A 23,157-nucleotide genomic window follows, 5' to 3' on the forward strand; every position below is an offset into this window, starting at 1 on the left:
TTCACATGGAACCAGCTGGAGCTCCCTCAGCAGAGTCTGACTTAGATCGATGAATTCAACGCTCTATTATATATTCAACTACAGATTATCCTAGCAGTTATAGGGGTGAATTTGGAGCCAAGTTCCACATTTGTTATTCCGACCCTGAGTATCATAGCAACCGAAAAGCCAATCTAGAGCAAAGCTGCTGGAGGTACTACCCTTTCTGTTTAGCAACGTTGTCAATCAAACCTGTTGCTAACGCTAGCAGGAGTGACCTCGGGGAAAGAAGCCGCCTGATTTGTCTGTTAAGTAATGTTCATATCTTGATTTACAGACACAATAGTGAAATAAAAACCCCAGGATCATGTAGAGCGGGATAATACAAACATTTAAGACCAAAAGGACAAGTCTGACAACAGCAGTTACAGAGACAGGCGTGACAGCTTTTACATAGAAAGTGAATTGGAGCCAGAGTTGATGGAGCCGTAAGTGCGCCCATGATCACTTCCTGTTTAGAACACAGTGGCTAGCAGGTTAGATATGTCCATTTATATACACAGTCTGTGATTATCATAATTATTTCCCCTTTGATACAGAACTCCCATTAGTTTTTGATTAATATTCCAGTCCAGACACAGGTAATAAAAACAACCATAAGCCCTGCAGCACTCTGATTCAGGTGCAGTTGCTGAGCAGAAAACAAGCCAAAGTTATTCACCAAGCAGAGAGGGAAAGACCTGGTGTCAGGCCAATGCCAATCTGGCTCTGTCCAACATCGAGGTTTTCACAGAGCACTGAGATCCCTCTAGTCCACAAATGCTCACTATGATACTGTACAGTTAGTTTAGATTTGTATAAGATTATTCAGCTTTTGAAACTTTATTTAGCCATTTAGCTGGTGGCAAGTAAAAAGAACACGAGTAAATATTTAAAATGGAAAAGCTAATGGACACAAACATTCAAAAAGAAAGACTTTATATCATCCCAATTAGAATAGGTTTTGTTATTAGTTTTATGAATCACATTTCTTCCCCATATTAATCAATCACAAGTTCTAATTTTGACTTATAAAAAAAAATACAAATAAATATGGCTTTTCAAGTATCAAGTCTATACTTCAGCATCAGAATACTGAACAACAGTGCCCTCTACCTCACTGTTAGCATCACTACTTCCTGTCCAGTTTTATCTCTATGAGGTATGCTAAAATGAATAAATATTTAAAGATGAGGCAGTGAAAGGGAGCTGCAGGTGGGTTAAGGGTCAGAGGTCAGAGTTTAGGGGGTTAGGGTCAGACAGTGGACAGGGAGCTGCAGGTGGATGTCACACACAACATGTTAAACACTACACAAATAAAATGAATGCTGGAAATTTCAGACTATAAGCTGCTTCTTTATTCCCATGCTTTGAACCCTGCGGCCTATACAACTGTGCGGCTAATTTATAGATTTTTCCTTGCTAACGGCCACCGGGGCACTCTCTACCAGTAAATGCAAAAGTGAGACAGATGTGGGGAGAGATAATTTGCTGAAGAATACACTAGTTTTGATTTTGAACTATCATTTTGAGCATCATGCACACACCCTCATCATGGAAAACACATGAAGAAATACATAATGAGATAAAGCCAATGGATCTGTCCATCAAAGATGGGAACAGAGCAGACATGGCTTACATATAAAAATAATTGTGTAGTCTTTATTTCAGTTAATTTCTATTTGAATAGGTTGTTTATTTTATGTTTTCCAATTTTAATAAAAGTGACTGTTAGCTTAGAGACGCAGTGAACTAGCTAGCATGCCACTGAGTGTGAGATTTTAGCATCGTGATAACACTGATATCGTCCTAACATTTTAAACAGACCCTAAAAACTTACTGTGGCCAGCCCTCTCCCGTCGACACAGTGAACAGCGTGAGCAGGGCCCAGCAGACGTTATCGTAGTGAAACTCGTGCCTCCTCCACTCTCTTCTCTTCACCTCCTTTTTGTCTCGGCTGTAGTCGATGTAGTAGCCTCTGTAGGGAGTGTATCGGCCCAGATGTTAGCGTTCACACATTCGCTGATTAAACAGGTTCTTTGCATGACGGAGAGCACACAACACACCATCACAATACCTCTCTGTAACAGCTCAGATCCAAACAGAACCACTGAACAGTTTTAGCAGATTCTTGAACACAAAACAGAAAGTGTGAGCTTGGGACTTACTGACACTCTTTCTCTGTGTTCATGGAGCTGTCGGTGCAGTAAAAGAACTTCCCTTTAAAGAGCTGCACGGCGATAACGGCGAAGATGAACATGAAGAGCTGGTAAACGATCAGGATGTTGAAGACGTTTTTCAGGGACGTGACCACGCAATCGAACACAGCCTGAAGACGAGGAGGAGAGAAGTGAGCAAGATCCAACTGCAAATTTACACATCACTGGAGCTGCTAGGACTTAAGTCAAATCATCGGCCCATGGAGTTTTTATATGTAGATTAGAAGGATTTATACAGGACAACAGCAGAACGGAGGAATAGGTGAGTGAGTAAGCTGAAGAGCTGAGATTTTTTTAATATTTACATTAGACCTGGGAAGTGATCACATTTTTAAAAAGTCAAAAAACAAAATCATGATTTTTTTTTGGCTCCTAAACTGCTGTTTATTTGACCTTTTAGACATAAATATACTGTAGTACTGACTCAGTGTTGGGCTGGTTTAATTTGGATTTGATTTTTCTATGTATCTGGGACGAAGTTACTTAAAATGTCCAAATAAAAGTCAATAATAATTAGCCTGCTTTATTATTTTTCTAATATTACATTCAAGTATAGAACTGAAATGTTATTTCACTTTTTGAAGCTGAACCTATTTTCTCCTGTGTCTCCTGGTTTAGTCTTGCTTTAGTTCTGATTCAGGTCTGAAGGTCAGTCCTCTTATTTAGCCCTGGTTTAGATCCGGTTCAGGCTCTGGTTCTGGTGCAGTCCTAGTTCAAAGCACCTCACGGGTTACTGAACACACGAGAAGTGAATATCTTAGTAGTTTTCAAACTAAACATGACCGACATCAGCCTAAACCAGCCAGAATATGGGGACACCGTCAGAACATAGGGACATGGTCAGAACATGCGAACACGGTCAGAACATGGGGACATGGTCAGAACATAAAGACATGGTCAGAACATGGGGACACGGAACATGGGATCATGGTTCTGACCATGTTCCCATGTTCTGACACACAGTCAGAACATGGGGATATGGTCAGCGCAATGGTGAAATGCAACAAAATAAAAGTAGCAAATGGGTATGTTAATGCTTTTACTTAAGTAGATTTTTTCATGTGATCCTTTTAGTCCTGGTTCAGGTTCTGGTTCTGGTGCAGTCCTAGTTCAAAGCAGCTCAGTGGTTACTAAACACGTGAAAAATGAGTCTCTTAATAGTTTTCAAAGCAAACATGACTGACACAAAACTAAACTCCTCTTGTTGCCTAAGGATGCATTTGGTCGACTGCAGCCCTTCACATTACATATTCTATATAAATGGTACCTTGAGCTTTGGAAGTCTTTTGATGGTCTTCAGCGGACGCAGGACTCGCAGGACTCGGAGGGACTTGATGGTCTTAATGTCTCTTCCTTTGTTGTTTCTGGGAAAATGAAGAGTCAGAAGTTAAATGTGCGTTTGTGGAGACAGGGACTCAGCATAGGTCACAGCACAGTGGCAACACACTACATAAACATGATCTTTGACCAGTTTAACATCAAATAATTATAAAAACATGACTGTGAAGACAGATTTGAGCTTAAAAGCCTCTATATGGAATCTAGGTCAAGTGAATGATAAAATAATGGCAGAATATGGTTCAACAAACAGGTATAAAGTAGAGTGGAGTAGTGACGGTTCATTTCCACAGTGGGGCGCCAGTTGCAAAATAAACTGCTGTTGTGTCCTTAGGCAAGACACTTCACCCACAATGCTTACCATGAAAGTGGTGTGTGTTAGTGGTGGTCGGAGGGGCCGATGGCACAGATTGGCAGGCTCGCTTCTGTCAGTCTGCCCCAGAGCCGCTGTGGCTACTGTAGTTGCTGACCACCACCGAGTGTGGAGTGAATGAATAATGCTCTGTGAAGCGTCTTTGAGTGTCCAGAAAAGTGCTTTGTAAATCCAATGCATTGATTTTAGAATAAAACATCTCCTTAATGGCCCTACAACTACTACAACTAGTACAACTACAACAACTACCACAACTACTACGACAGAACAATATAATGCGCAATGGAGCCTTTCTGATGCTGGGTCTGATGTTTCACAGTATGGCATCAAGCATTTCAACACGCATTATTATTGAAAGTGAGATCGCCTCTCCACAAATCTGACCTGTGACTTGGTGATGGCATCTTGGCGTCCTTGTCACCATGGAGATTGATATCAGTAGGTAAAATGTGTGTCAATGTGTATTTGTAAAGCCCAAAATCACAACAGCAGTCGCCTCTTAGGGTTTAACACGAACACTGAATTAACCAATGGAAAGCTAGAAAATCCAACACTGAATGCAGTAACATCATCATAACAGACAAGAGGATGGCAGAGGCAGACCTCCACCGGAAAAGTTACGAAGTGCGCCTTTAATGGAAACCAACGGCAACACAACACAGAAAACATGGCGACAACGCACAACATTTAGTGTGAAGCTTTACCCCATCACATTCCTCGAAGCCCCAACAGTCACAAAATCCACAGGAACAACAGAAAAAATCGAGACAAAAGAGAGAAATTGAGGATCACAGTGATATTCACAACACTTAAAAGGAACAAAAAAATCATTAAATATTTGCCACATTCAAATTCCCAAAAGACGACAGCAAAAGTACATCGCACACGGTTAGCAAAGTCCCATAGACATCCCACTAAAATATGTGTGCGGGGTTTAATACCACTTCTCATAGCCAGTATTTTCAGTAATAGAAAATCAGATTGGAGATTTAAAGGGAAGGTCGTTGAGTACAATGGTGCAGTGAGTCAGTCTGTAGTCATCAGCAGCAGCAGCATCATGACTCACGTTAGGGCGAAGGCTATGAGAGCTCCCACCACCACAATGAAGTCCAACAGATTCCACATGTCTCGAAAATACGAGCCGTCGTGGAGGATCAGGCCTTGGTCGATCATCTGGAGTCAGAACATGGGGACACGGTCAGAACATGGGAACACGGTCAGAACATGGGGACACGGTCAGAACATGGGGACACGGTCAGAACATGGGTACATGGTCAGAACATGGGAACACGGTCAGAACATGGGAACATGGTCAGAACTTGGGGACAGGGTTAGAACATGGGGACTCGGTCAGAACATGGGAACATGGTCAGAACTTGGGGACACAGTCAGATAATGGGGACACGGTCAGAACATGGGAACACGGTCAAAACATGGGGACACGGTCAAAACATGGGGACATGGTCAGAACATGGGGACATGGTCAGAACTTGGGGACAGGGTTAGAACTTGGGGAGATGGTCAGAACATGTGCTCATGATCACGTCCTATTTGAAACACGGCGGCTAGCAGGTTAGCTATGTCCATATATATATATATATATATATATATATATACACAGTCTATGCTCAGGACACGCACACACAGTCAAACTCCAATATAGGAATGAAACAAGGACGTGTACGAGCTCTCACCTTAATGATCATTTCAAAGGTGAACACACCGGTGAAGACATAATCGAAGTATCGCAGAACCTAGTGCAAGAAAACAAAGTACATGGAAAACGAGTTAGACAAATAAAACAGCCTGGTCAGAAGGGAGAGCTAGCTCATACTGAACTACTGTTGCCCCTCAAACATTCTGTTCCTGAATGCTTCCTTTCTGCAATTCTAAGGCTGCATAAAAAGTATTGATCCTGGGGCGACAGTGGCTCAGTTGGTAGAGCGTCACTGACCCACAGGTTGGTGGTGCGATTCCAGCTCCCACAGATGAATGCTTTTGTTGTATTCTTAGCCAAGACACTTAACCCACCTTGCCCCCAGTGTCTGTGTACACTGGTGTATGAATGTGTGTGTGAATGGGTGCATGGTACCTTGAAAAGGAAAAGCGTGATATAAAATGTGACCATTTACCATCCTGTATTTTAGTAGAGAGGTTAGTATTACTAACTGGACAATAATAAGTACTGTTTGGACTTAGTACTGTTTGGACTTAGTGTTGATCTTTTGGCACCTTGTTCCTTTCTGAGTTGGTGCAGACAGGGTCCTCAGCTGCCAGTGCGATGCTGCTTGCCACAATCACAAGGAGGATGGTCATCTCGAAGTATCGTAGATTCACCACATAGTGACAGATCCTCCTTATGCTGCAGACAGAACATGACAGCTTCACAAACCTGGAACATCTCAGAAAGCCATATTGGTTTTACACTGTCTTACGGGTTTGAAGCTTTGAAGATGAACATGCTGTCTGGAGCTGGAGGTTTGGGCGGAGGTAAAGGTGGTGGTTCCTCTTCCTCCTCCTCCTCATCATCTGTCTCCTCGTCTTCTTTCTCTTTCTGTTCACACTGGTAAGCCTCCAGCTCCTTACTGCTCACTAAAAACAGAAGACATTTGTAAGAGCAAGTGAGTCACCAGTGCAATCGGCTCATGCAGGGTTCAGTTATGTCTGACACCGGAGAGGGGAGATCCTGACGCCTCAAGACACAGTTCAGAAGGTTGGTTATGTAGAAAGTAAAACCCACCACTTTCCACACAGACAGAGGAGGGTGAAGTTTAATCCATAGACTGTTTAAAGTAGAGGACTAAGTGAGTGTGACGTCACCCAGAACGCTCGGCTCCAGTAAAGTGAAGCACATCGAGGCTAGCAGTTATAGGAGTCAGTTTGGAGTTCCATATTTGGAATTCTGACCATGAGTATCATAGTAACCAAAGAGCCTAACTGGAGTGAGGTTGTTGAAGGTAATGCCCCTGGTTGGGCTGCTTTAGCAGGGAGCAGGATCTTAGCAACGCAGTCAATCAAATCTGTTATTAACACTAGCGGGAATGGCGTTGAGGAAAGAAGGTGCCCGATTTGTCTGTTGTTAATGTTTATATCTTGATTTATGGACACAATAGCAAAATAAAAATCATGTAGAACAGGTTAAGACAAATATATTAAAACCAAAATGACGAGTCTGACAGCAGCAGTTACAGAGGGAGGGGACACTGTTTTTCAATAGATAATGAATTGGAGCCGGATGTGTGCCCTTGATCACTTCCTATTTGGAACGCAACGGCTAGCAGGTTAACTAAGTTTATTTATATATACAGTCTATGGATGTGTTTAGTTAAGACCTGCTGGTCTCCATGGAGATGCTATTACTTTGTTCCATGGTTCAGGGATGCTGTGATGAGGAAAGTGCTACCTGTCATTGGGGTGAGCTCCAGCAGAGGCTGTGATGATATATCGATGGCCACGCTGCTCTCCATTTTGTGATGTTTGAACGATCCAACGGTCCTCGGGTGGTTCTCGGTTTCCATGGCGCCAGCACTGTACTCTGTGGCCTCCTGCGCCGTCTCTATGGGGATTTTTTCATGTTCGAACTGATCTGACTGAGCATCGGTCTGTCCAGACCAGTTACAGTCAATCAGTGGCTGGCACTCAGGGGGGTCTGGGACGTCCGAGTCTGGGATGGAAGCTCTGGGATTCATAAAGAAAGAGCTACTAAACATATCACACCTCAAGCAAAAAAGATTTCTGATCTAATATATATGATAAACCATTTAAAAACATTTTAAAACAACCCTATTGTGCTTGTGTCTGCTCTATAGCTATAATCTACAACACCTGTGGACCATTATGTTATAATTTAGACATTTTAAATCACAATATTCATGTAAAACCACTTAATAAAAGAAACAAGTCCACTGCCTTCCATGTTAGAAAATAAAAGGAAGTGCATATGTCACAGTGGGCGTGTACGTCACAATAGGTGCGTACGTCACAGAGGCTGTGTAGCGGTGGACGTGAAAAAAGGGTTTGAGCGGCAAAATGGTGTCTTGAAAATAGTCGATGAAAAATTTGTCAAACATGAATCACTCCAAATACAACTTCAGAGGTTCAGTGAGAAGAAACGACTAGAACATGGATAAAGCTCTGAAAAGTCGATGTTGCAGAATAGGTCTGATTTATGTGTCAGAAATGATCCAAATGATTCTAGTGAAGGTGTTTGGAATTTAAAAACACAGTGGAGCACTTCCTGTATTACCACATGGTATCACAAGGTGGCACAGATTATTCTCCATTTGAGAGAAGAACTCGGCCTAAATATGCTAAACATGTGTGAATGAAACAAAACACGTTTGTGATAAGGAAACAACATTAGAACACAGATCAGAGAATAGTGTAATATGGGAACTTTAACTATGTGTTCTTCTTACTTTCTGCTCTCCTCTCCCACATCAGCGTATGGATTCACAATACACGTCCCATCCTCGTCTTGTACAACATCCGTTTTCTCTCTCTCCTCCTCCTTCTCGTCCTGCTCGTCCAGCACCCTCGGGTCCTGGCTGAGCGACCTTTTGACCCTTGTCCCTTCATTCGGAGCCAGTGTACAGTCCAGACTCTTGGCCTCGGCTCGGGCCTCGCGGTGCCTGTGTCTTCTGTGCCTCGCTCCATCCTCCGAGCCTCTGAACTTGCGTGCCATCCTGTGACGGCTCCCCCCGGTGGTGCGGTGGTTAGATGTGGGTGTTTTTTCCTCTGAGATGTTCACGAGCGGCTCGGACGTGGGGGGCTCGGGGATGGGGATCGTTATGGACATGGGTGGTTCTGATTCGGACATGGGCGACTCTGGCAGGTGGGCTGGGCTCACTTCAGAGGCCAGAGCGGGGCCATGGTGGGGGATAGTGGAGGTCTCTGCGGTGTCTTCAGTGGGGTTGCTGAATAGCTCCTCTCGGCTGGCCATTTGGCGGCGTTTGCGCAGCTGATTGGCTCGCTGCTCCCACACGGACATATTGACTTTCCTTCGTCGCTCGCGGCGATTGGCGAAAGCTTTGGCACCATTCAGAGGCTGCTCGTCTGGAGGTCCAGTCCCTCCATCCGCCTCATCAGGGAAGTTCGGTCGGCCTCTGTGGATGGCTCGCTTCCTGTACAGGTAGGGTCTCCGTCTCCCACTAAGGAACAACATAATCACTATTAGACCAGAGAAGAACATCACCGTATTTGTTCATTTTTTCAAATCATTTAAATAAAATAAAAACATTTTTCCATGACACTTACAGTAGGTCAGTGTCATGTTAGTGGAAACAAAACTAAACATTATTCATACAAATGTGAAATACTTCAAAACAAAACATAAACTGAATTTAAAACATATTTGACTGATCAAGCAAAAAATATCACAAAATCAAAAGGAAAGTGCAGGTTTGAGGTTCTAACGATGTAAACGATATCTGAGACGTAAATAGAAAAAGAAGGAGATGCCGGTGGGACAGAGATGAGTACAGGTTTACTTACTGCTCAGATTCTTGTCCATGAAATCAATGAGTGACCGTTTGAAAACAAGACATTAGTGTTGGACACAGAACATTGCTCTGACACTGACCAAAACACTCACTCTGCAGTGTTTCTGCAACTAAGCAAATCTATTTTTACGAATAATGAAATTCTACAAGTACGATCTGTAAATATGGAGCATCCGGGAGACAAAGTCTGATATTTATAATAATATTTACCGTTTTGGTCAGTGCAGTAAAACAGTCATAAAACAAGACAGGATGAGATCAGCAGAGCACAGAAAGTTCAGTCTCCAGACGTCTGCAACACAAGACAAACATATAAAAACAAACACAACACACACAATGAAACAGTCAGATTTACAAAAGGATTCATCACAAAAACTGAAACCTCTTTATAAGAAAAACATGTGTCTGAACCAGGAAGTAATCAAACATCACATGAGAATCACATGAGAATCACATATTTAAAAGTCAGGGGCTAAATACATGTAAAGTCATGCTTCTGTATTTATGACATCGAGTCAATAATGCCTGAAACATGCCTTTGTCCATGCAGCCTAGAGGTCAAACAGAGCATTACAATGATCACGACGCTTTGACATGATCATAATGAAACTGTAATGAACATAATCAACTATATTCCACTGTACAGATCTGTGTTTCCTTACAACATGCAGACAGAAGTCACTGAGAAATGCCACGGGATGTGGATGCTGATTCACCTTCACACAACTTGATAAAACCAGTAACTTACTCAGATATTAAGCCGTCTCTGCCTCTGGCATACCTCTGGTTGAAAAACTCCTCTTCCTCTTCTTCATCCTGATGAAAAACATATGTACATTAAACCAGTAAGTGTCATGGAAAGCTAAATCCCACAGATTAGAGGGTTGGTGGATTGAATCCCACTCTCAACATAAACATCATTTGTTGAGCGGCCATTGCATCTTTGGGCAATTTCACACCATCTACGTTTGTGCACTAACCTTTGTAAGCTCTTGTGCGTTTGCCAGATTATCCACAGCGATGGCCAAGAAGACATTCAGCAGTGTGTCTGTTCACGAGTTAATAACAATACAACGTTTTTACCCAGAATAATGTGTATGAGGGTTCTTTTTGACTGTATTGTGAGTGTGACATCAGCCACAGCGTTCAGCTCCAGCCAAATGAAGCTCATCAAGTCTAGCAGTTATATGGGCATGTCTTGATTCACGGACAAAAAGTAAAATAAAAAAAAACAGTATCATGTAGAGCGGGTTAATACGAACATTTAAGATCAAAATGACGAGTCTGACAACAGCAGTTACAGAGAGAGAGGGACACAGTTTTTCAATAGAAAGTGGGTTGGAGTCAGAGTCGATGGAGCCGCAAGTGTGCCCATGATCACTTCTCATTTGGAACATGGCGGCTAGCAGGTTAGCTATGTCCATTTATATATACAGTCTACGTCAGCTTCACAATGATGAGAGCCTGTTCAGTGTGGAGGGTCCAGTGTAAGACAGCGCCCTAAGGATACAATTCCCAAACAGCGTCAGGACTATGAAGTATATGGACGACCACATCCCGTACTGCACGCCGCCTTGTGAGCGAATCCCATTGTACATGACCTCATTCCAGTCTTCTCCCGTCAGGATCTACAGACAAAACACACAGTCGCCACAGAAACAGGTTTAACATTCACAGTACTGAAATGTATTTAACAAAGGAGGCTTTTTTTCATTTTGGGGGCGTTTAATTACTATGTGTAAAAATCAAAACACTGAGGATTGGTTTAAATTGGTTTAATGGCAGATCTGTGGAGGAACTGTTCATGTCTGACTTCATGTGCACATTTGTGAAGATATGGATACATGTGTGGGCGGAGAGCGGAGAGAGGGGGTGTGGAGACAAAAAGAAAGAGGGAGAGAGAAGGAGAGAAGGAGGGGGAGTGGTGGGAGGAAGAGAGAGGGAGAGAAAGAGAGAAGGGGGGTGCAGAGAGGGAGAGAGAAGGAGAGAGAGAAGGAGGAGGAGCGAAAGAGAGGGAGAGAGAGAAAAGGGGGTATGGAGAGAGAAGGGGGTGGAGAGAGAAGGGGGGTGGAGAGGGGGAGACAGAGGGAAAGAAGGAGAGAAGGAAAGGGGGTGGAGAACTGGAGAGAGAAGGAGAGAGAGGGAGAGAAGAGAGGGAGAGAGAAGAGGAGGGGTAGAGAGGGAGAGGAGGGGAGAGAGAAAGAGAGTGAGAGAGAAAGGGGAGTGGAGAGAGGGAGAGAAGAGAAAGAGAAGGAGGGGGTGGTGAGATGGAGAGGAGGAGAGAGAGGTAGAGAGAAGGGGGTGGAGAGAAGGAGAGGAGAGAGGGAGAAAGAGAGGGAGAGAGAAGGAGGGGGTAGCGAGATGGAGAGGAGGAGAGAGAGGGAGAGAGAAGGGGGGTGGAGGGAAGGAGAGGAGAGAGGGAGAGAGAAGGAGGTGGGGAGGGGGAGGAGAGGAAGACAGGAGGGGGTGGAGAGAAGGAGAAGAGGAGAGAGAGAGAGAGAAGAAGGGGGGCTGGTGAAAGAGAGAGGAGGAGAGAGAGAGGGAGAGAGGGAGGGAGAGGGAGCGAGAGAGAAAGAGAGAGAGAAGGGGGGTCGAGAGAGGGAGACAAGGGGGGTGGAGAGAGAGGGAGACAAAGAGACAGAGAGTGAGAAGAAGGATAAAGAGAGTAGAGAGAGAGAAGACAGAGTGACAGAGAGAGAGGGAGAGTGAGACAAGGAGGAGAGAGAGCAAGAGGGAGGGAGAAAGGGAAAGAGAGAGAGGGGGAGGAGGAAAGTGAGAGAGGATAAGAGGATAAGGGAGAAAAGGAGGATATAGAGCAAGGGAGGACAGAGAGATAGAGGGAGAGAAGGATTGTAAGAGAGAGTGTGGGAGGGAGAGAAAGAGAGGGAGAGAAGGACTGAGAGAGATGATAGAGAGAGAGAAAGGAGGATAGAGAGAGCGTGAGAGAGAAAGAGAGGTGGATGGAGAGAGAGTGACAAGGAGAGAGACAGAGTGAGAGAAGGAGGGTAGAGAGAGAGAAGGTGGATAGAGAGCGGAGGATAGAGAAGAGGATAAGGAGAGCGAAAAAAGGAGGATAGAAAGAGAGAGTGAGAAGGAGAGAGACAGAGGGAGAGAAGGAGCATAGAGAGCGAAGGAGGATGGGTTGGGTGGTTCAAATCTGTTCTTGGGGTGAGAAATTTCCCAGGATGCAATGTGTCATGTGAAGCAACCAGAAAGAGGCGAACCTGAAACACCGTCATGATGGCGGCGGGAAACGTGTCAAAGTTGGTGGGAGTGTAATCCTCAAAGATGAACCTAAAATGGGACACAGACGGGAGGGGGAGGAGTCAGAGAGAGTGACCAATAGGAGCGTAGATGAGAGGAGTATATTTTCACCCAGACGCCTCACTCGACTCATCACCTGTTTACAGTAAATATCCCTCCACCGTGTAGATGCAGAAATAGGACGGTGACAACTAGTATAAAATAAAAGTTAACAACTGACACAGGAGATTACAGTGATCTGTCAAATATAACATAAAAACAAATTATATTTGTTGTAAGGTTTGTTGTAAGGTTGTTGTATTTTGTTGTAAGGACTGATTATTATTAGGTGTAGATTATTTCAGTCAGTGACTTTTATTAGGCTCCAAAAGTAGCATTAGCACTAGCATTAGCCCAGAAAAAAGTTAACTACTAAAAATGATTTTATATCTTATATTCAAATCCTCAAAGCTTTGTCAAAAAATATTTAGTGGAGTTATTTAAGTTTTTGTCTTTCCTACATAATTCCATACATCTTACTTCATATATCTTATCTTATACGTTTTCTGTATGTATATAATGTGTAGAAAGTAGTAAAAATAAAGAAAAAAAAAAACACTGAATGAGATGGTGTGTCCAAACTTTTGACTGGTAGTGCTTTATCAATATCAATCTGAGGTCTGTTGACAGAAATTTGGGGGCCGCTGCAAGAAGCCTCACATGGGCCCCCCTCTAATATAAATTATTAGGAAGAGGGTCCAGTTCTGGTCCCCTAAGACTCTGGGGCCCGAGACGACGGACCCCTTTGTCCGCCCCTGTTGACTCCTCTGGTCAGTCTAGTCGTCTGATATTACTACTTATAGCAGAGACATGTTGCGTTACGTGTGTGAGGAGTTGAATATCTAAATTTTTTCATTACCTCCCACCAAAGAGCTGCATCCCGAGGAGAGCGAAGACCACGATGAAGAGGAAGAGAAGAAACAGCAGGCTGATAATGGACTTCATAGAACTCATCAGAGAGACTACCAGGTTTCGGAGAGAAGCCCAGTACCTGTGAAATAAAAAGGCTTTTACAGTTCTGGATCCTGGTGACGGTCCAATTTGTATCGTGTTTACTCATATACTTACTTTGTGATCTTAAAAATCCTCAGGAGTCTCAGAGCCCTCATCACACTGATGCCAAAAGACATCCCAGGTCTGAAGAACCCCCACACCACCTCGAAGATGCTGCCGATAATGACCTGCAAAACATGTGACCGACAGAGTAAATGAAGACTATCATGACCTGCAAAACATTAAGAAAACTGGAGAAGGAAGTGCCTTTGTCACAGTCGGCGTGTACGTCACAGTGGGCATGTCACAGTAGATGTGTATGTCACAGAGGGCGTGTACATCACAGTGGGCGTGTCACAGTGGGCGTGTCACAGTGGGCTTGTATGTCACAGAGGGCATGTCAGAGTGGGCATGTACGTCACAGTGGATGTGTACGTCACAGTCGGCGTGTACATCACAGTGGGCGTGTCACAGTGGCGTGTATGTCACAGAGGGCATTTCAGAGTGGGCGTGTACATCACAGTCAGCGTGTATGTCACGGTGGGCATGTCAGAGTGGCCGTGTATGTCACAGGGGGCGTGTCACAGTGGAAGAGAAAATGGGGGTAGATCAACCAAATGTGACTCCTGAAAATAAGCGATCAAAGATTACTCAAACATGAATCACTCCAAATACAACTTCAGAGGCTCAATGAGAAGAAACGACTAGAACATGGATAAAGCTCTGAAAAGTCCAGTTTGTAGAACAGATCTGATTTAATGAATCTGAAGATGACTTGGAGGAACTCACCGCACAGTCAAAGCAGTTAAAAGATGAATTAAAATAGAGCCGGAATCCAAGGCCGTACATTTTCAGGCACATCTCCGCCAGAAACAGCCCCAGAAAAACAAATTCTGCATAGTCTGAGGAAAAATTAAACATTGTAAAGTTTATGCTTGTAGTTGACTAAAGAAATTCTTATTGGACTAAAGACATGTGCTGCTGATTAAGGGACTAAAAAGAGGGAACGGCAAAAGGGCTCAAAACTATTACGTATCCCTGTGTATCTGACCCAAACTGCACTCATTCATGCAAAAACTACCATTTATGCCAAAAAAATACTAGGAAACAGTATATATATATATATATATATATATATACATATACATACAGAGAGAGAGAGAGAGAGAGAGAGAGAGAGAGAGAGAGAGAGAGAGAGAGAGAGAGAGAGAGAGAGAGAGAGAGAGAGATTAAACTTGTGAGTCATGAGTTGAATTTGAGTTTTTATGGAGAAATATCAAAAAGTACCAAATTTTCAGCTCTTTTCTTTATGTTTATGTCGCATATACATCCATATAATGTAAATAAAATGATAAGTCGTTTAAGATTCCATCGATCATTTAATGGAGCTCAACAGTCACACCCTTGTTCCAGAAGTACATTTCTCATTCATTTTTCTTATAAAAAATGTATAATAAAACTAGAGATGCACCAATCCAACTGGAATCAGATCTCAGCGCTGATAGTGAAAGATTTTGTGTATCAGATATCGGCTTCCAAATATCGGTTCAGTCGATACCCTGGTTGGAGATATATTCAGTCTCATAATGTCTGAACTTTTATTTATACAAAGTTGTTCTGTAGTTACTTAACAGCTACATAATACATTTGGATCAGTTTTGACTCATTTTATTTTTGCTTAAAGGAAATAAATGCTGTTTTCAGTCCCTCATTGATATTGGTTCATACCATGCATTGGCAATTACTTAAAACTACAAAGCAGCTAGGTCGCTGCGTCCCTATTTAAAAGTTTGAAAGCTCAGGGCTAATCAGCTCTGATGGGTCTTGTGGTAACATAGTTTTTTTTAAATATGTTTTTGAAATTTCATAAGTTATTATATTACATTTTGCTAGCACATAGCTGGTTAGCCTCCACTATGGCTTTGAACCATAGACTGTATAAACTGTGGACTAAGTGAGTGAGATGTCACCCACAGTGTTCAGTGAAGCTCGAGGCTAGTAGTTATAGCGGCCAATTTGGAGCCGAGTTCCAACCTCGGGGAAAGAAGGTGCCTCATTGGTCTGTTATTAATGTTCATATCTTGATTTATGGACAAAAGGCGAAATAAAAACTCCAGGATTATGTAGAGCGGATTAATATGAACATTTTAAGACCAAAGACAAGTCTGACAGCAGCAGTTACAGAGAGAGGGGACACAGTTTTTCAATGTAAAGTGAATTGGAGCCAGAGTTGATGGAGCCAGATGCACGCCCATGTTCACTTTCTATTTGAAATTTGGAGGCTTGCAGGTTAGCTGTGTTTGTTTATATATACAGTCTATGCTTTGAACTTTTAATTTTAAAATTTTTATTTTTAAAATTGTTCTGGAACCAGAGCTGTCACCCCGTTGGCTAAAGCCCTCATAAATATTAGCGTATCTTATTAGTATTATTGTTTGTACACACAGAGGAAGATGGTGAGCCAGTCTGGCTGGTCGTGGTGCACGATGGCCACACAGATGGTGTTGAGGGCCACCAGGCTGAGCACCAGCAGGTAGAAGGTGTCGGTCTTAACCATGCGGCGGATTGAGATACGCAGCATCCGCTCTTTACGACGCAAATACGCCGCTGGCCCACGACGACCACTCCGGAAGTTCATACGGCACCGGGACATGCCTCAGGGACACAGGGAGAGGAGGAAGAGTGGGTATTAAAAACACAGGGAGAGGAGGAAGAGTGGGTATTAAAAGCACAGGGAGAGGAGGAAGAGGGGGTATTAAAAACACAGGGAGAGGAGGAAGAGGGGGTATTAAAAGCACAGGGAGAGGAGGAAGAGGGGGTATTAAAAACACACAGGGAGAGGAGAGAGAGCAGATATTACAGATATCACAAATCTGTATCAAATTCATGACATTTGAAGCTTTATAAGATTTCAAAATCGTTGTGAAATACTTTTACTTTTTACGCTTTAAGTACATTTTAAACTACTTAGATACTTTAATACCTTAAACTGTTTTTTTCATGTGATACTTTTACTTTTACATGAGTATTTTTTGCCCTGGTATCTGTATTACTCAAGTAAGAAACGTGAGCACTTCCGACCCCGATATGACCCTAACTCCCATGTGAACATAACATAATCATAACATGACCCTAACTCCCATGTGACCTTAACGTGACCTTATAACCTCATAACCCTAAAGTTGACTCACTGGCGGTGGACATGTCGGTGTACGTTTTGTCGTCTCCTGGGGCTCCTCTTCTCGCTCCTGTTTTCTTACTGGCTCGTTTTAACACTAAAACACAGAATTTCTAATAAAACAAATGTACAAGATGATCATTTCAAATACAATATCTACACGATCTTAAAGGCCTAATGTTAAATGCAAAGATACTTCCCGCAAGAAACGTCATCAAATCTGATTATAATCTGATTAGGATCGGATTATAATCTTCTTTTTTGGCATTTAAATTGAATTAAATGACAAGTAAACCATAGTATCTGATATGAGTGTTCAGAGGGGCCATGAAGAGGAAGAAAAATCACCATTTTGCTGTTTATGTCATTTTAATTGTCTCATAAGTACTACTCATCCATAGCAACTGTAAATGAATGTTCCAGACCAGGGCGATGTACACTGCTAAAGTTATAAACACAACACAAGATTCTTTATATGCAGTAGTAGGAAGTCATTCTCCTATAGTATACTCTCCTATAGTTTATATTTTTATAAATCATATTAAGATTGAACAATTACTTACAATTACAAATAGATAAATCTAGTAATTATTCTGTCCATTAATCAAGTACAGTAGTTTTTTAGGTTTTTACTAAATTTGAAGTTGCAGTGTATTCTCACTAAATCAAAAAACAGTTGTACATGTTTACAGATTAAAAAAAACAACAGTCCAGATTCATTCACTTTTGTCCGCTCTAATTCACACAGTTTTGAAAAGTTACATCACGTTCGTAACTTACCGTCCAATGGGGATCGGCCTGAATTCTTGCTTTCCTCTGCAAGCATCACCTCCTCTAGAAAATAGAAAACACAGAAACACACTCACCATAACAGAAAACACACATCCACCATAATGTCCCAAGCACACACACATACAGTACATACACATACAGTACACACATACAGTACACACACAGTACACACACATAGACACACACAGTACACACACAGTACACACACACATACAGCACACACATACAGCACACACATACAGCACACACACACACACACACCCCGTACACACATACAGTACACAAACATACAGTGTACACACATACAGTACACACACATACAGTACACATGAGAGCTAATGTGTTCTTCAGGGTGCAAACACTCTGAACATCACACAACAAACATCTGAGTAGGCTCCACCCACAAGCTCCACCGACAGGCTCCACCCACAGGCTCCATTTACAACTCCATCCATAGGCTCCACCCACAGCTCCACCCACAGGCTCCATCCATGGCTCCCTTCACAGCCTCCCTCCACAGCTCCATCCACAGCTCCATCCCCCAGCTCCACCCACAGGCTCCACCCACAGGCTCCACCCACAGCTCCATCTACAGCTTCATCCACAGCTCCATCCACAGCTCCATCCCCATCTCTATCTACAGCTCCATCCACCAGCTCCACCCACAGGCTCCACCCACAGGCTCCACCCACAGCTCCATTCACAGCTCCATCCACAGCTCCATCCACAGCTCCATCCACAGCTCCATCTACAGCTCCACCCACAGGCTCCACCCACAGGCTCCACCCACAGGCTCCACCCACAGCTCCATCCACAGCTCCATCCACAGCTTCATCCAACGGCTCACCCTCTCTCTCTCTCTCTTGGGCTTGCAGAGCCACAAACATAAATTGAAGTCAGTAGGTGGATGTTTATGTGTGTATGTGTGTATGTGTGTATGTGTGCGTGTGTGCATGTGTGCATGTGTGCATGTGTGCATGTGTGTATGTGTGTGTGTGTGTGTGCATGTGTGCATGTGTGCATGTGTGGATGTGTGCATGTGTGCATGTGTGTATGTGTGTGTGTGCGTGTGTGGATGTGTGCGTGTGTGCATGTGTGTATGTGTGCATGTGTGGATGTGTGTATGTGTGTATGTGTGTATGTGCATGTGAGGATGTGTGTGTGTATCTTTCATGTGTGCATTGTGTCAACCTGGTAACGGCTTAACATTCAAGACATGAAGAATCCCCCCCAGAATTATAACAGAGCAAAGTATCAATACCATAGATATAAATGATATTATATATAAAGTGGCACAAACCAATAAGCTGTACATGGGTGTTCTGGTTTTCCTTCACGCACAACAAAAAGTAAATAACTGTGTGAGATCCTTGTATAAAGGTGTGAGTCGTACCTGCTCTGTCTATCCAGGCTCTGTAGCCATTCAGCTCTCGCTCCACCTGCTGCTGGCGACGTAGCTTCATAAAGGCTCGTCTGTTTTCCACCCGCTCCCTCTCTTTGGCAAACTCACTGTATGGAAACAAAAATATAAAAAAAAAACCATTAGAGGTAAACAGCTAAGTATATGTGAAGCACTCTGATCATCTGTTTTAATTTAATAAAAAAAACTTGAATTGAAAATAAGCTGCAAAAAGAGCTAATTAAAATGAAAAAAAAAATACAGTATAGTTACAAGTTCAAAGTTAAAAGTGATACTAACCCAGACAGTACACCCAAAACCAGGTTGAGCACAAAGAACGAGCCGATGATGATGAGTGGGATGAAGTACAGCCAGTTCCACGTGGGGCCCAAAGCGTCATTGGTCTAAAAGTAAAAAAGCAACATTTCATAACTTTGCTTTCAGAGGTCGTAGAGCAGCCAAAACTGTATTCCAGTAACAGTACTTCAAAATAATATTAGTAGAGTAGAAGTACAAAGTAGAGTAAAAGTAAGTGTACAAACATATCTGGAGAAACTACTAAGGTAACAAAGTACAAGTAGTAAAGAGAAGAATTTTTAGGTATCTGTACTCTTCTTAAGTACACTTTAAAGTGTATACTTTTGACTTTTACTTCAGTACATTTGAGAGCAGTATCTGTGCTTTCTACTCCACTACATTTCTGAACAGGACTGAAAAGTTAAAAGTACTTTTCATATGATCAGGGAGGTTATTTTTACCATGTTTGTGGAAACATCCTGACTAAAGTCTTTGAGTTCAAGCTTCAGCTTTGAGTAAAACAAAAATAAATACACACAATTCAGAAGAAAAATGAAGAAATTGATTCGTATTGTTACAGCCGACCAAAATGTGTGGTTTTTAATCAGTCTTTCTAAATTTAACACGCTAACAAATTATAAAGTATTTAAACTTAAATACTTTTACTTAAGTAGAATTTTTCATGTGGTGCTTATACTTTCACTTGAGTAAATTTTTTATCTCTGTATCTGTACTTTTACAAAAGATACACCACAGAAATGAGTCAAACTAAATCCTGTCTGAAGAAGAGCTGAAAAAAACACCAATATTCAAATAATTTCATATCGTCAACATAAAGCTTTTGTCAGTCATAGACTTACTCACAGTGGGAAGAGGAACCACAAGTGTTACTCAAGTACAGTACTACTACACTGTATTACTCGAGTAAATAGCAATGTTAGGCCTGTCATGATAACAAATTTTGAAGTCTCAGGTCTCATGGGAGTGCAAAAGGTTCATCACTAAGTAACCATGATAAACACTGTCCTCCATTTCTCATTTATGGAACGACAGTAGACAGGTCTAAGCAAGCTGCCTGAAAACTACTCAGAAAAGTACTTTTTTTTTTTAAAGTTACTTGAGTAAATGTAAGTAGAGTACTGGGAAATATTGGTAGCGTACGTTATAGAGCACAGCTGTCCATCCCTCCATTGTGATGCACTGGAAAACAGTGAGGACGGCAAATAGGATGTTGTCAAACTGCGTGATGCCGTCGTTTGGTCCGATCCAAGTGTCATTACAATCGTATTTGTCTGGACATTTCCGCACGCCGCACGCAAACGCCAACTCAGATGAATCCACCGTCTCATTGTCTGGAAAACAAGACAAGAAGTAAGTGAACTGTAAACATAGACTGTAAAAACAAGTGGACTTAGTGAGTGTGACGTCACCCACAGGGTTCGGCTCCAGTCAAATGAAGCTCATCAAGGCTAAGAGTTATAGCAGACAATTTGGAGCCAATGTCCATATTTGGAATTCTGACTGCGAGTATCATAGCAACCAAAGAGCCAATCCAGAGGGAGGCTGTTGAAGGTAACGCCACTTCCTGCCCACACTGCTGGTTTAGCGGGGAGCGAGTGCTTAGCAACGCTGGCGGCCGCAACCTCAGGCAAAGAAGGCGCCTGATTTATCTGTTATTAATATTCAATCTTGATTTACAGACACGATAGTGAAATTAAAACGCCAGGATCATGTAGAGAGTGTTAATACGAACATTTAAGACCAAAATGACGAGTCTGACAGCAGCAGTTACAGAGAGAGGGGCTACAGATTTTCAATAGAAACTGAATTGAAGCCAGAGTCGATGGAGTCGGAAGCACACCCATAATCACTTCCTATTTGGAACGTGGCAACTAGCAGGTTAGGTATGTCCATTTATATATACAGTCTATGGTTGTGTTGGCTTGTAGTAGTGTTGGGGACTGATAGTAAATGATGGTGTTGTGTCGTCTGATTACAGAGTCCATGTGAAATAATTGAAGAGTCCACAGCGTCTCTAATAACAGCCCTAAGCTCCTATTGTGAGCTCTCAAACTGCCATTCTGTGTTCTGCTTATTTGCTTTCACTCCAAGAAACACAGAGTTAGAAATGTGGATAATTAGAAGGACAAAGAAATTGACAATATTTTAGGGAGAGACTAGAAAGAGTTACTGTATTACACCATTGTCACTATACAAATATTTCAATGTTGATGCTAAGGAAATAGCTTGACACTGATTTCAACACCACAGTGATGCTAAAACACAATATTTTTTTTTTTAATTTTTAAGACATAAATAGAAGTTACATTAATATTTCCTTGTGGTCTATACTAGTAAGATCCAGAAAAGTTGTCTGTGTCATCCCTCAGTTGTCCATAGTAAACCAATATGCTAACAGCCAGTGTGCTAACAGCCAGTGTGCTAATAGCCAGTGTGTTAAAAGCCAATATGCTAATAGGTGTGAGAGCATCCATTAAGGGCCTAAATGATTATGTAAAATATGACTCAGGCACAGTTCACACTTAGTGCAGTTCAACAGACCGAGCCAACAAACACAAACTGTAAACAAACAGGTGTGTTAGCTTCAGTGTAGTTAGCTCCTCCCTTCAGCAGTAGTCTGACCAGAACTGAGAGATTGCTGCCTGCTCCTCTAGTGGTTAATGCTAATTTATAAAATCTGAAACAATGTAAAACCAATGATATTAAAGGGCCCATGTTACACTATTTTCTGATCTCTGTTCCAATGTTGTTTCCTCAACACAAACAGACCTGGAGTTGTGTTTTGTTTCATTCACACATGTGTAACACACAAACCCTGCATATTTAGGCTGAGTTCTTCTCCTAGACTGAAAACACTCTGTTCCACCTTGTGATGTCATCATGTGGCAATACAGGAAGTGCTCCGCTGTGTTTTTAAACTCCATACACCTTCACTAGCATCATTTGGATCATTTCAGTCCTGGAATTGCTAATCTTTACTGAACTAAAAGTAGCTAACGTAAAAACTACCACTTCATGACATCACAAGGTGGAACAGAGCATTTTGAGCTTTGGAGATGTAGACAGACTAATAATAAAGTGTTACTCAAACATATGTGAATGAAACAAAACACAACTTCTTGTCTGTTTTTGAGGAGGTAACAGCATTAGAACATGAAGCTCACCATTTTGTATAATATAGCACCTTTAAATCCTCCTGAAACAGCCAAATCCATTAGTAAAAAGACAATATTACGCAACACTGGTCAAACATATGAACTCCCACTCCATTTGGACCTGCTCCAAACTTCGACCAGCTATGAACCGTTTTCCTTACACGCCGCTGAGAAAGCAATTATCGTCTCTGCTTGTCTTTTTAAATTTGGCTAAGTCTCTGGTCGTGCCGTACCCAGGATGTCAAAGGACGCCAGGCAGGTGTGGTGGAGCTTCCCGCTGTAGAACTCCAGGCCGATGATGGCGAACATGAGGATGGCGAAGAACAGGAGGAGCCCGATCTGGAGCAGGGGGATCATGGCTTTCATTATGGACTTCAGCACTATCTGTAGGCCTACGGGCAAGAACAGGACAACAGCAGTGCATTATCTGATTGAAATGTGATGTAAACAGTTAGATCTGAGGTGGGTAGTGTTGTCATGATATTAAAATTTCAATTTCGATACTAAGAAATAGATACTCAACTTTAAAGGGCCCATATTACACTAATCTCTGATCTGTTCTAATGTTGT

At 42.4% G+C, this 23,157-nt stretch overlaps 2 protein-coding genes across 2 annotated transcripts in view; both read right to left on the reverse strand.

Moving 5' to 3' along the window:
• LOC117384684 (RING finger protein 11-like) overlaps positions 1-19,766 on the reverse strand; it is a 46,143-nt gene extending 26,377 nt beyond the window's left edge. Inside the window, exon 1 of the mRNA XM_055228725.1 lies at positions 19,754-19,766. The gene's annotated coding sequence lies outside the window, so the exon portion shown is untranslated. The remainder of the gene's footprint in view (positions 1-19,753) is intronic.
• LOC117384681 (voltage-dependent R-type calcium channel subunit alpha-1E-like) overlaps positions 1-23,157 on the reverse strand; it is a 76,306-nt gene that overhangs the window by 17,306 nt on the left and 35,843 nt on the right. The window contains exons 5-28 of the mRNA XM_055228719.1: positions 22,821-22,979; positions 20,573-20,763; positions 19,415-19,518; positions 19,109-19,224; positions 17,704-17,757; positions 16,937-17,020; positions 16,191-16,400; positions 14,535-14,647; positions 13,821-13,933; positions 13,612-13,743; positions 12,674-12,743; positions 10,960-11,077; positions 10,430-10,497; positions 10,198-10,265; positions 8,367-9,098; positions 7,352-7,626; positions 6,384-6,540; positions 6,181-6,310; positions 5,643-5,702; positions 5,015-5,121; positions 4,653-4,664; positions 3,505-3,601; positions 2,187-2,347; positions 1,859-1,996 (exon numbers count right to left, since the gene is read on the reverse strand). Coding sequence (XP_055084694.1) covers positions 1,859-1,996; positions 2,187-2,347; positions 3,505-3,601; positions 4,653-4,664; positions 5,015-5,121; positions 5,643-5,702; positions 6,181-6,310; positions 6,384-6,540; positions 7,352-7,626; positions 8,367-9,098; positions 10,198-10,265; positions 10,430-10,497; positions 10,960-11,077; positions 12,674-12,743; positions 13,612-13,743; positions 13,821-13,933; positions 14,535-14,647; positions 16,191-16,400; positions 16,937-17,020; positions 17,704-17,757; positions 19,109-19,224; positions 19,415-19,518; positions 20,573-20,763; positions 22,821-22,979 — 3,469 coding nt within the window. The remainder of the gene's footprint in view (positions 1-1,858; positions 1,997-2,186; positions 2,348-3,504; positions 3,602-4,652; positions 4,665-5,014; positions 5,122-5,642; positions 5,703-6,180; positions 6,311-6,383; positions 6,541-7,351; positions 7,627-8,366; positions 9,099-10,197; positions 10,266-10,429; positions 10,498-10,959; positions 11,078-12,673; positions 12,744-13,611; positions 13,744-13,820; positions 13,934-14,534; positions 14,648-16,190; positions 16,401-16,936; positions 17,021-17,703; positions 17,758-19,108; positions 19,225-19,414; positions 19,519-20,572; positions 20,764-22,820; positions 22,980-23,157) is intronic.

Source organism: Periophthalmus magnuspinnatus, chromosome 17 (assembly GCF_009829125.3).
Source record: "Periophthalmus magnuspinnatus isolate fPerMag1 chromosome 17, fPerMag1.2.pri, whole genome shotgun sequence".
Classification (NCBI taxonomy): Eukaryota; Metazoa; Chordata; class Actinopteri; order Gobiiformes; family Gobiidae; genus Periophthalmus; species Periophthalmus magnuspinnatus.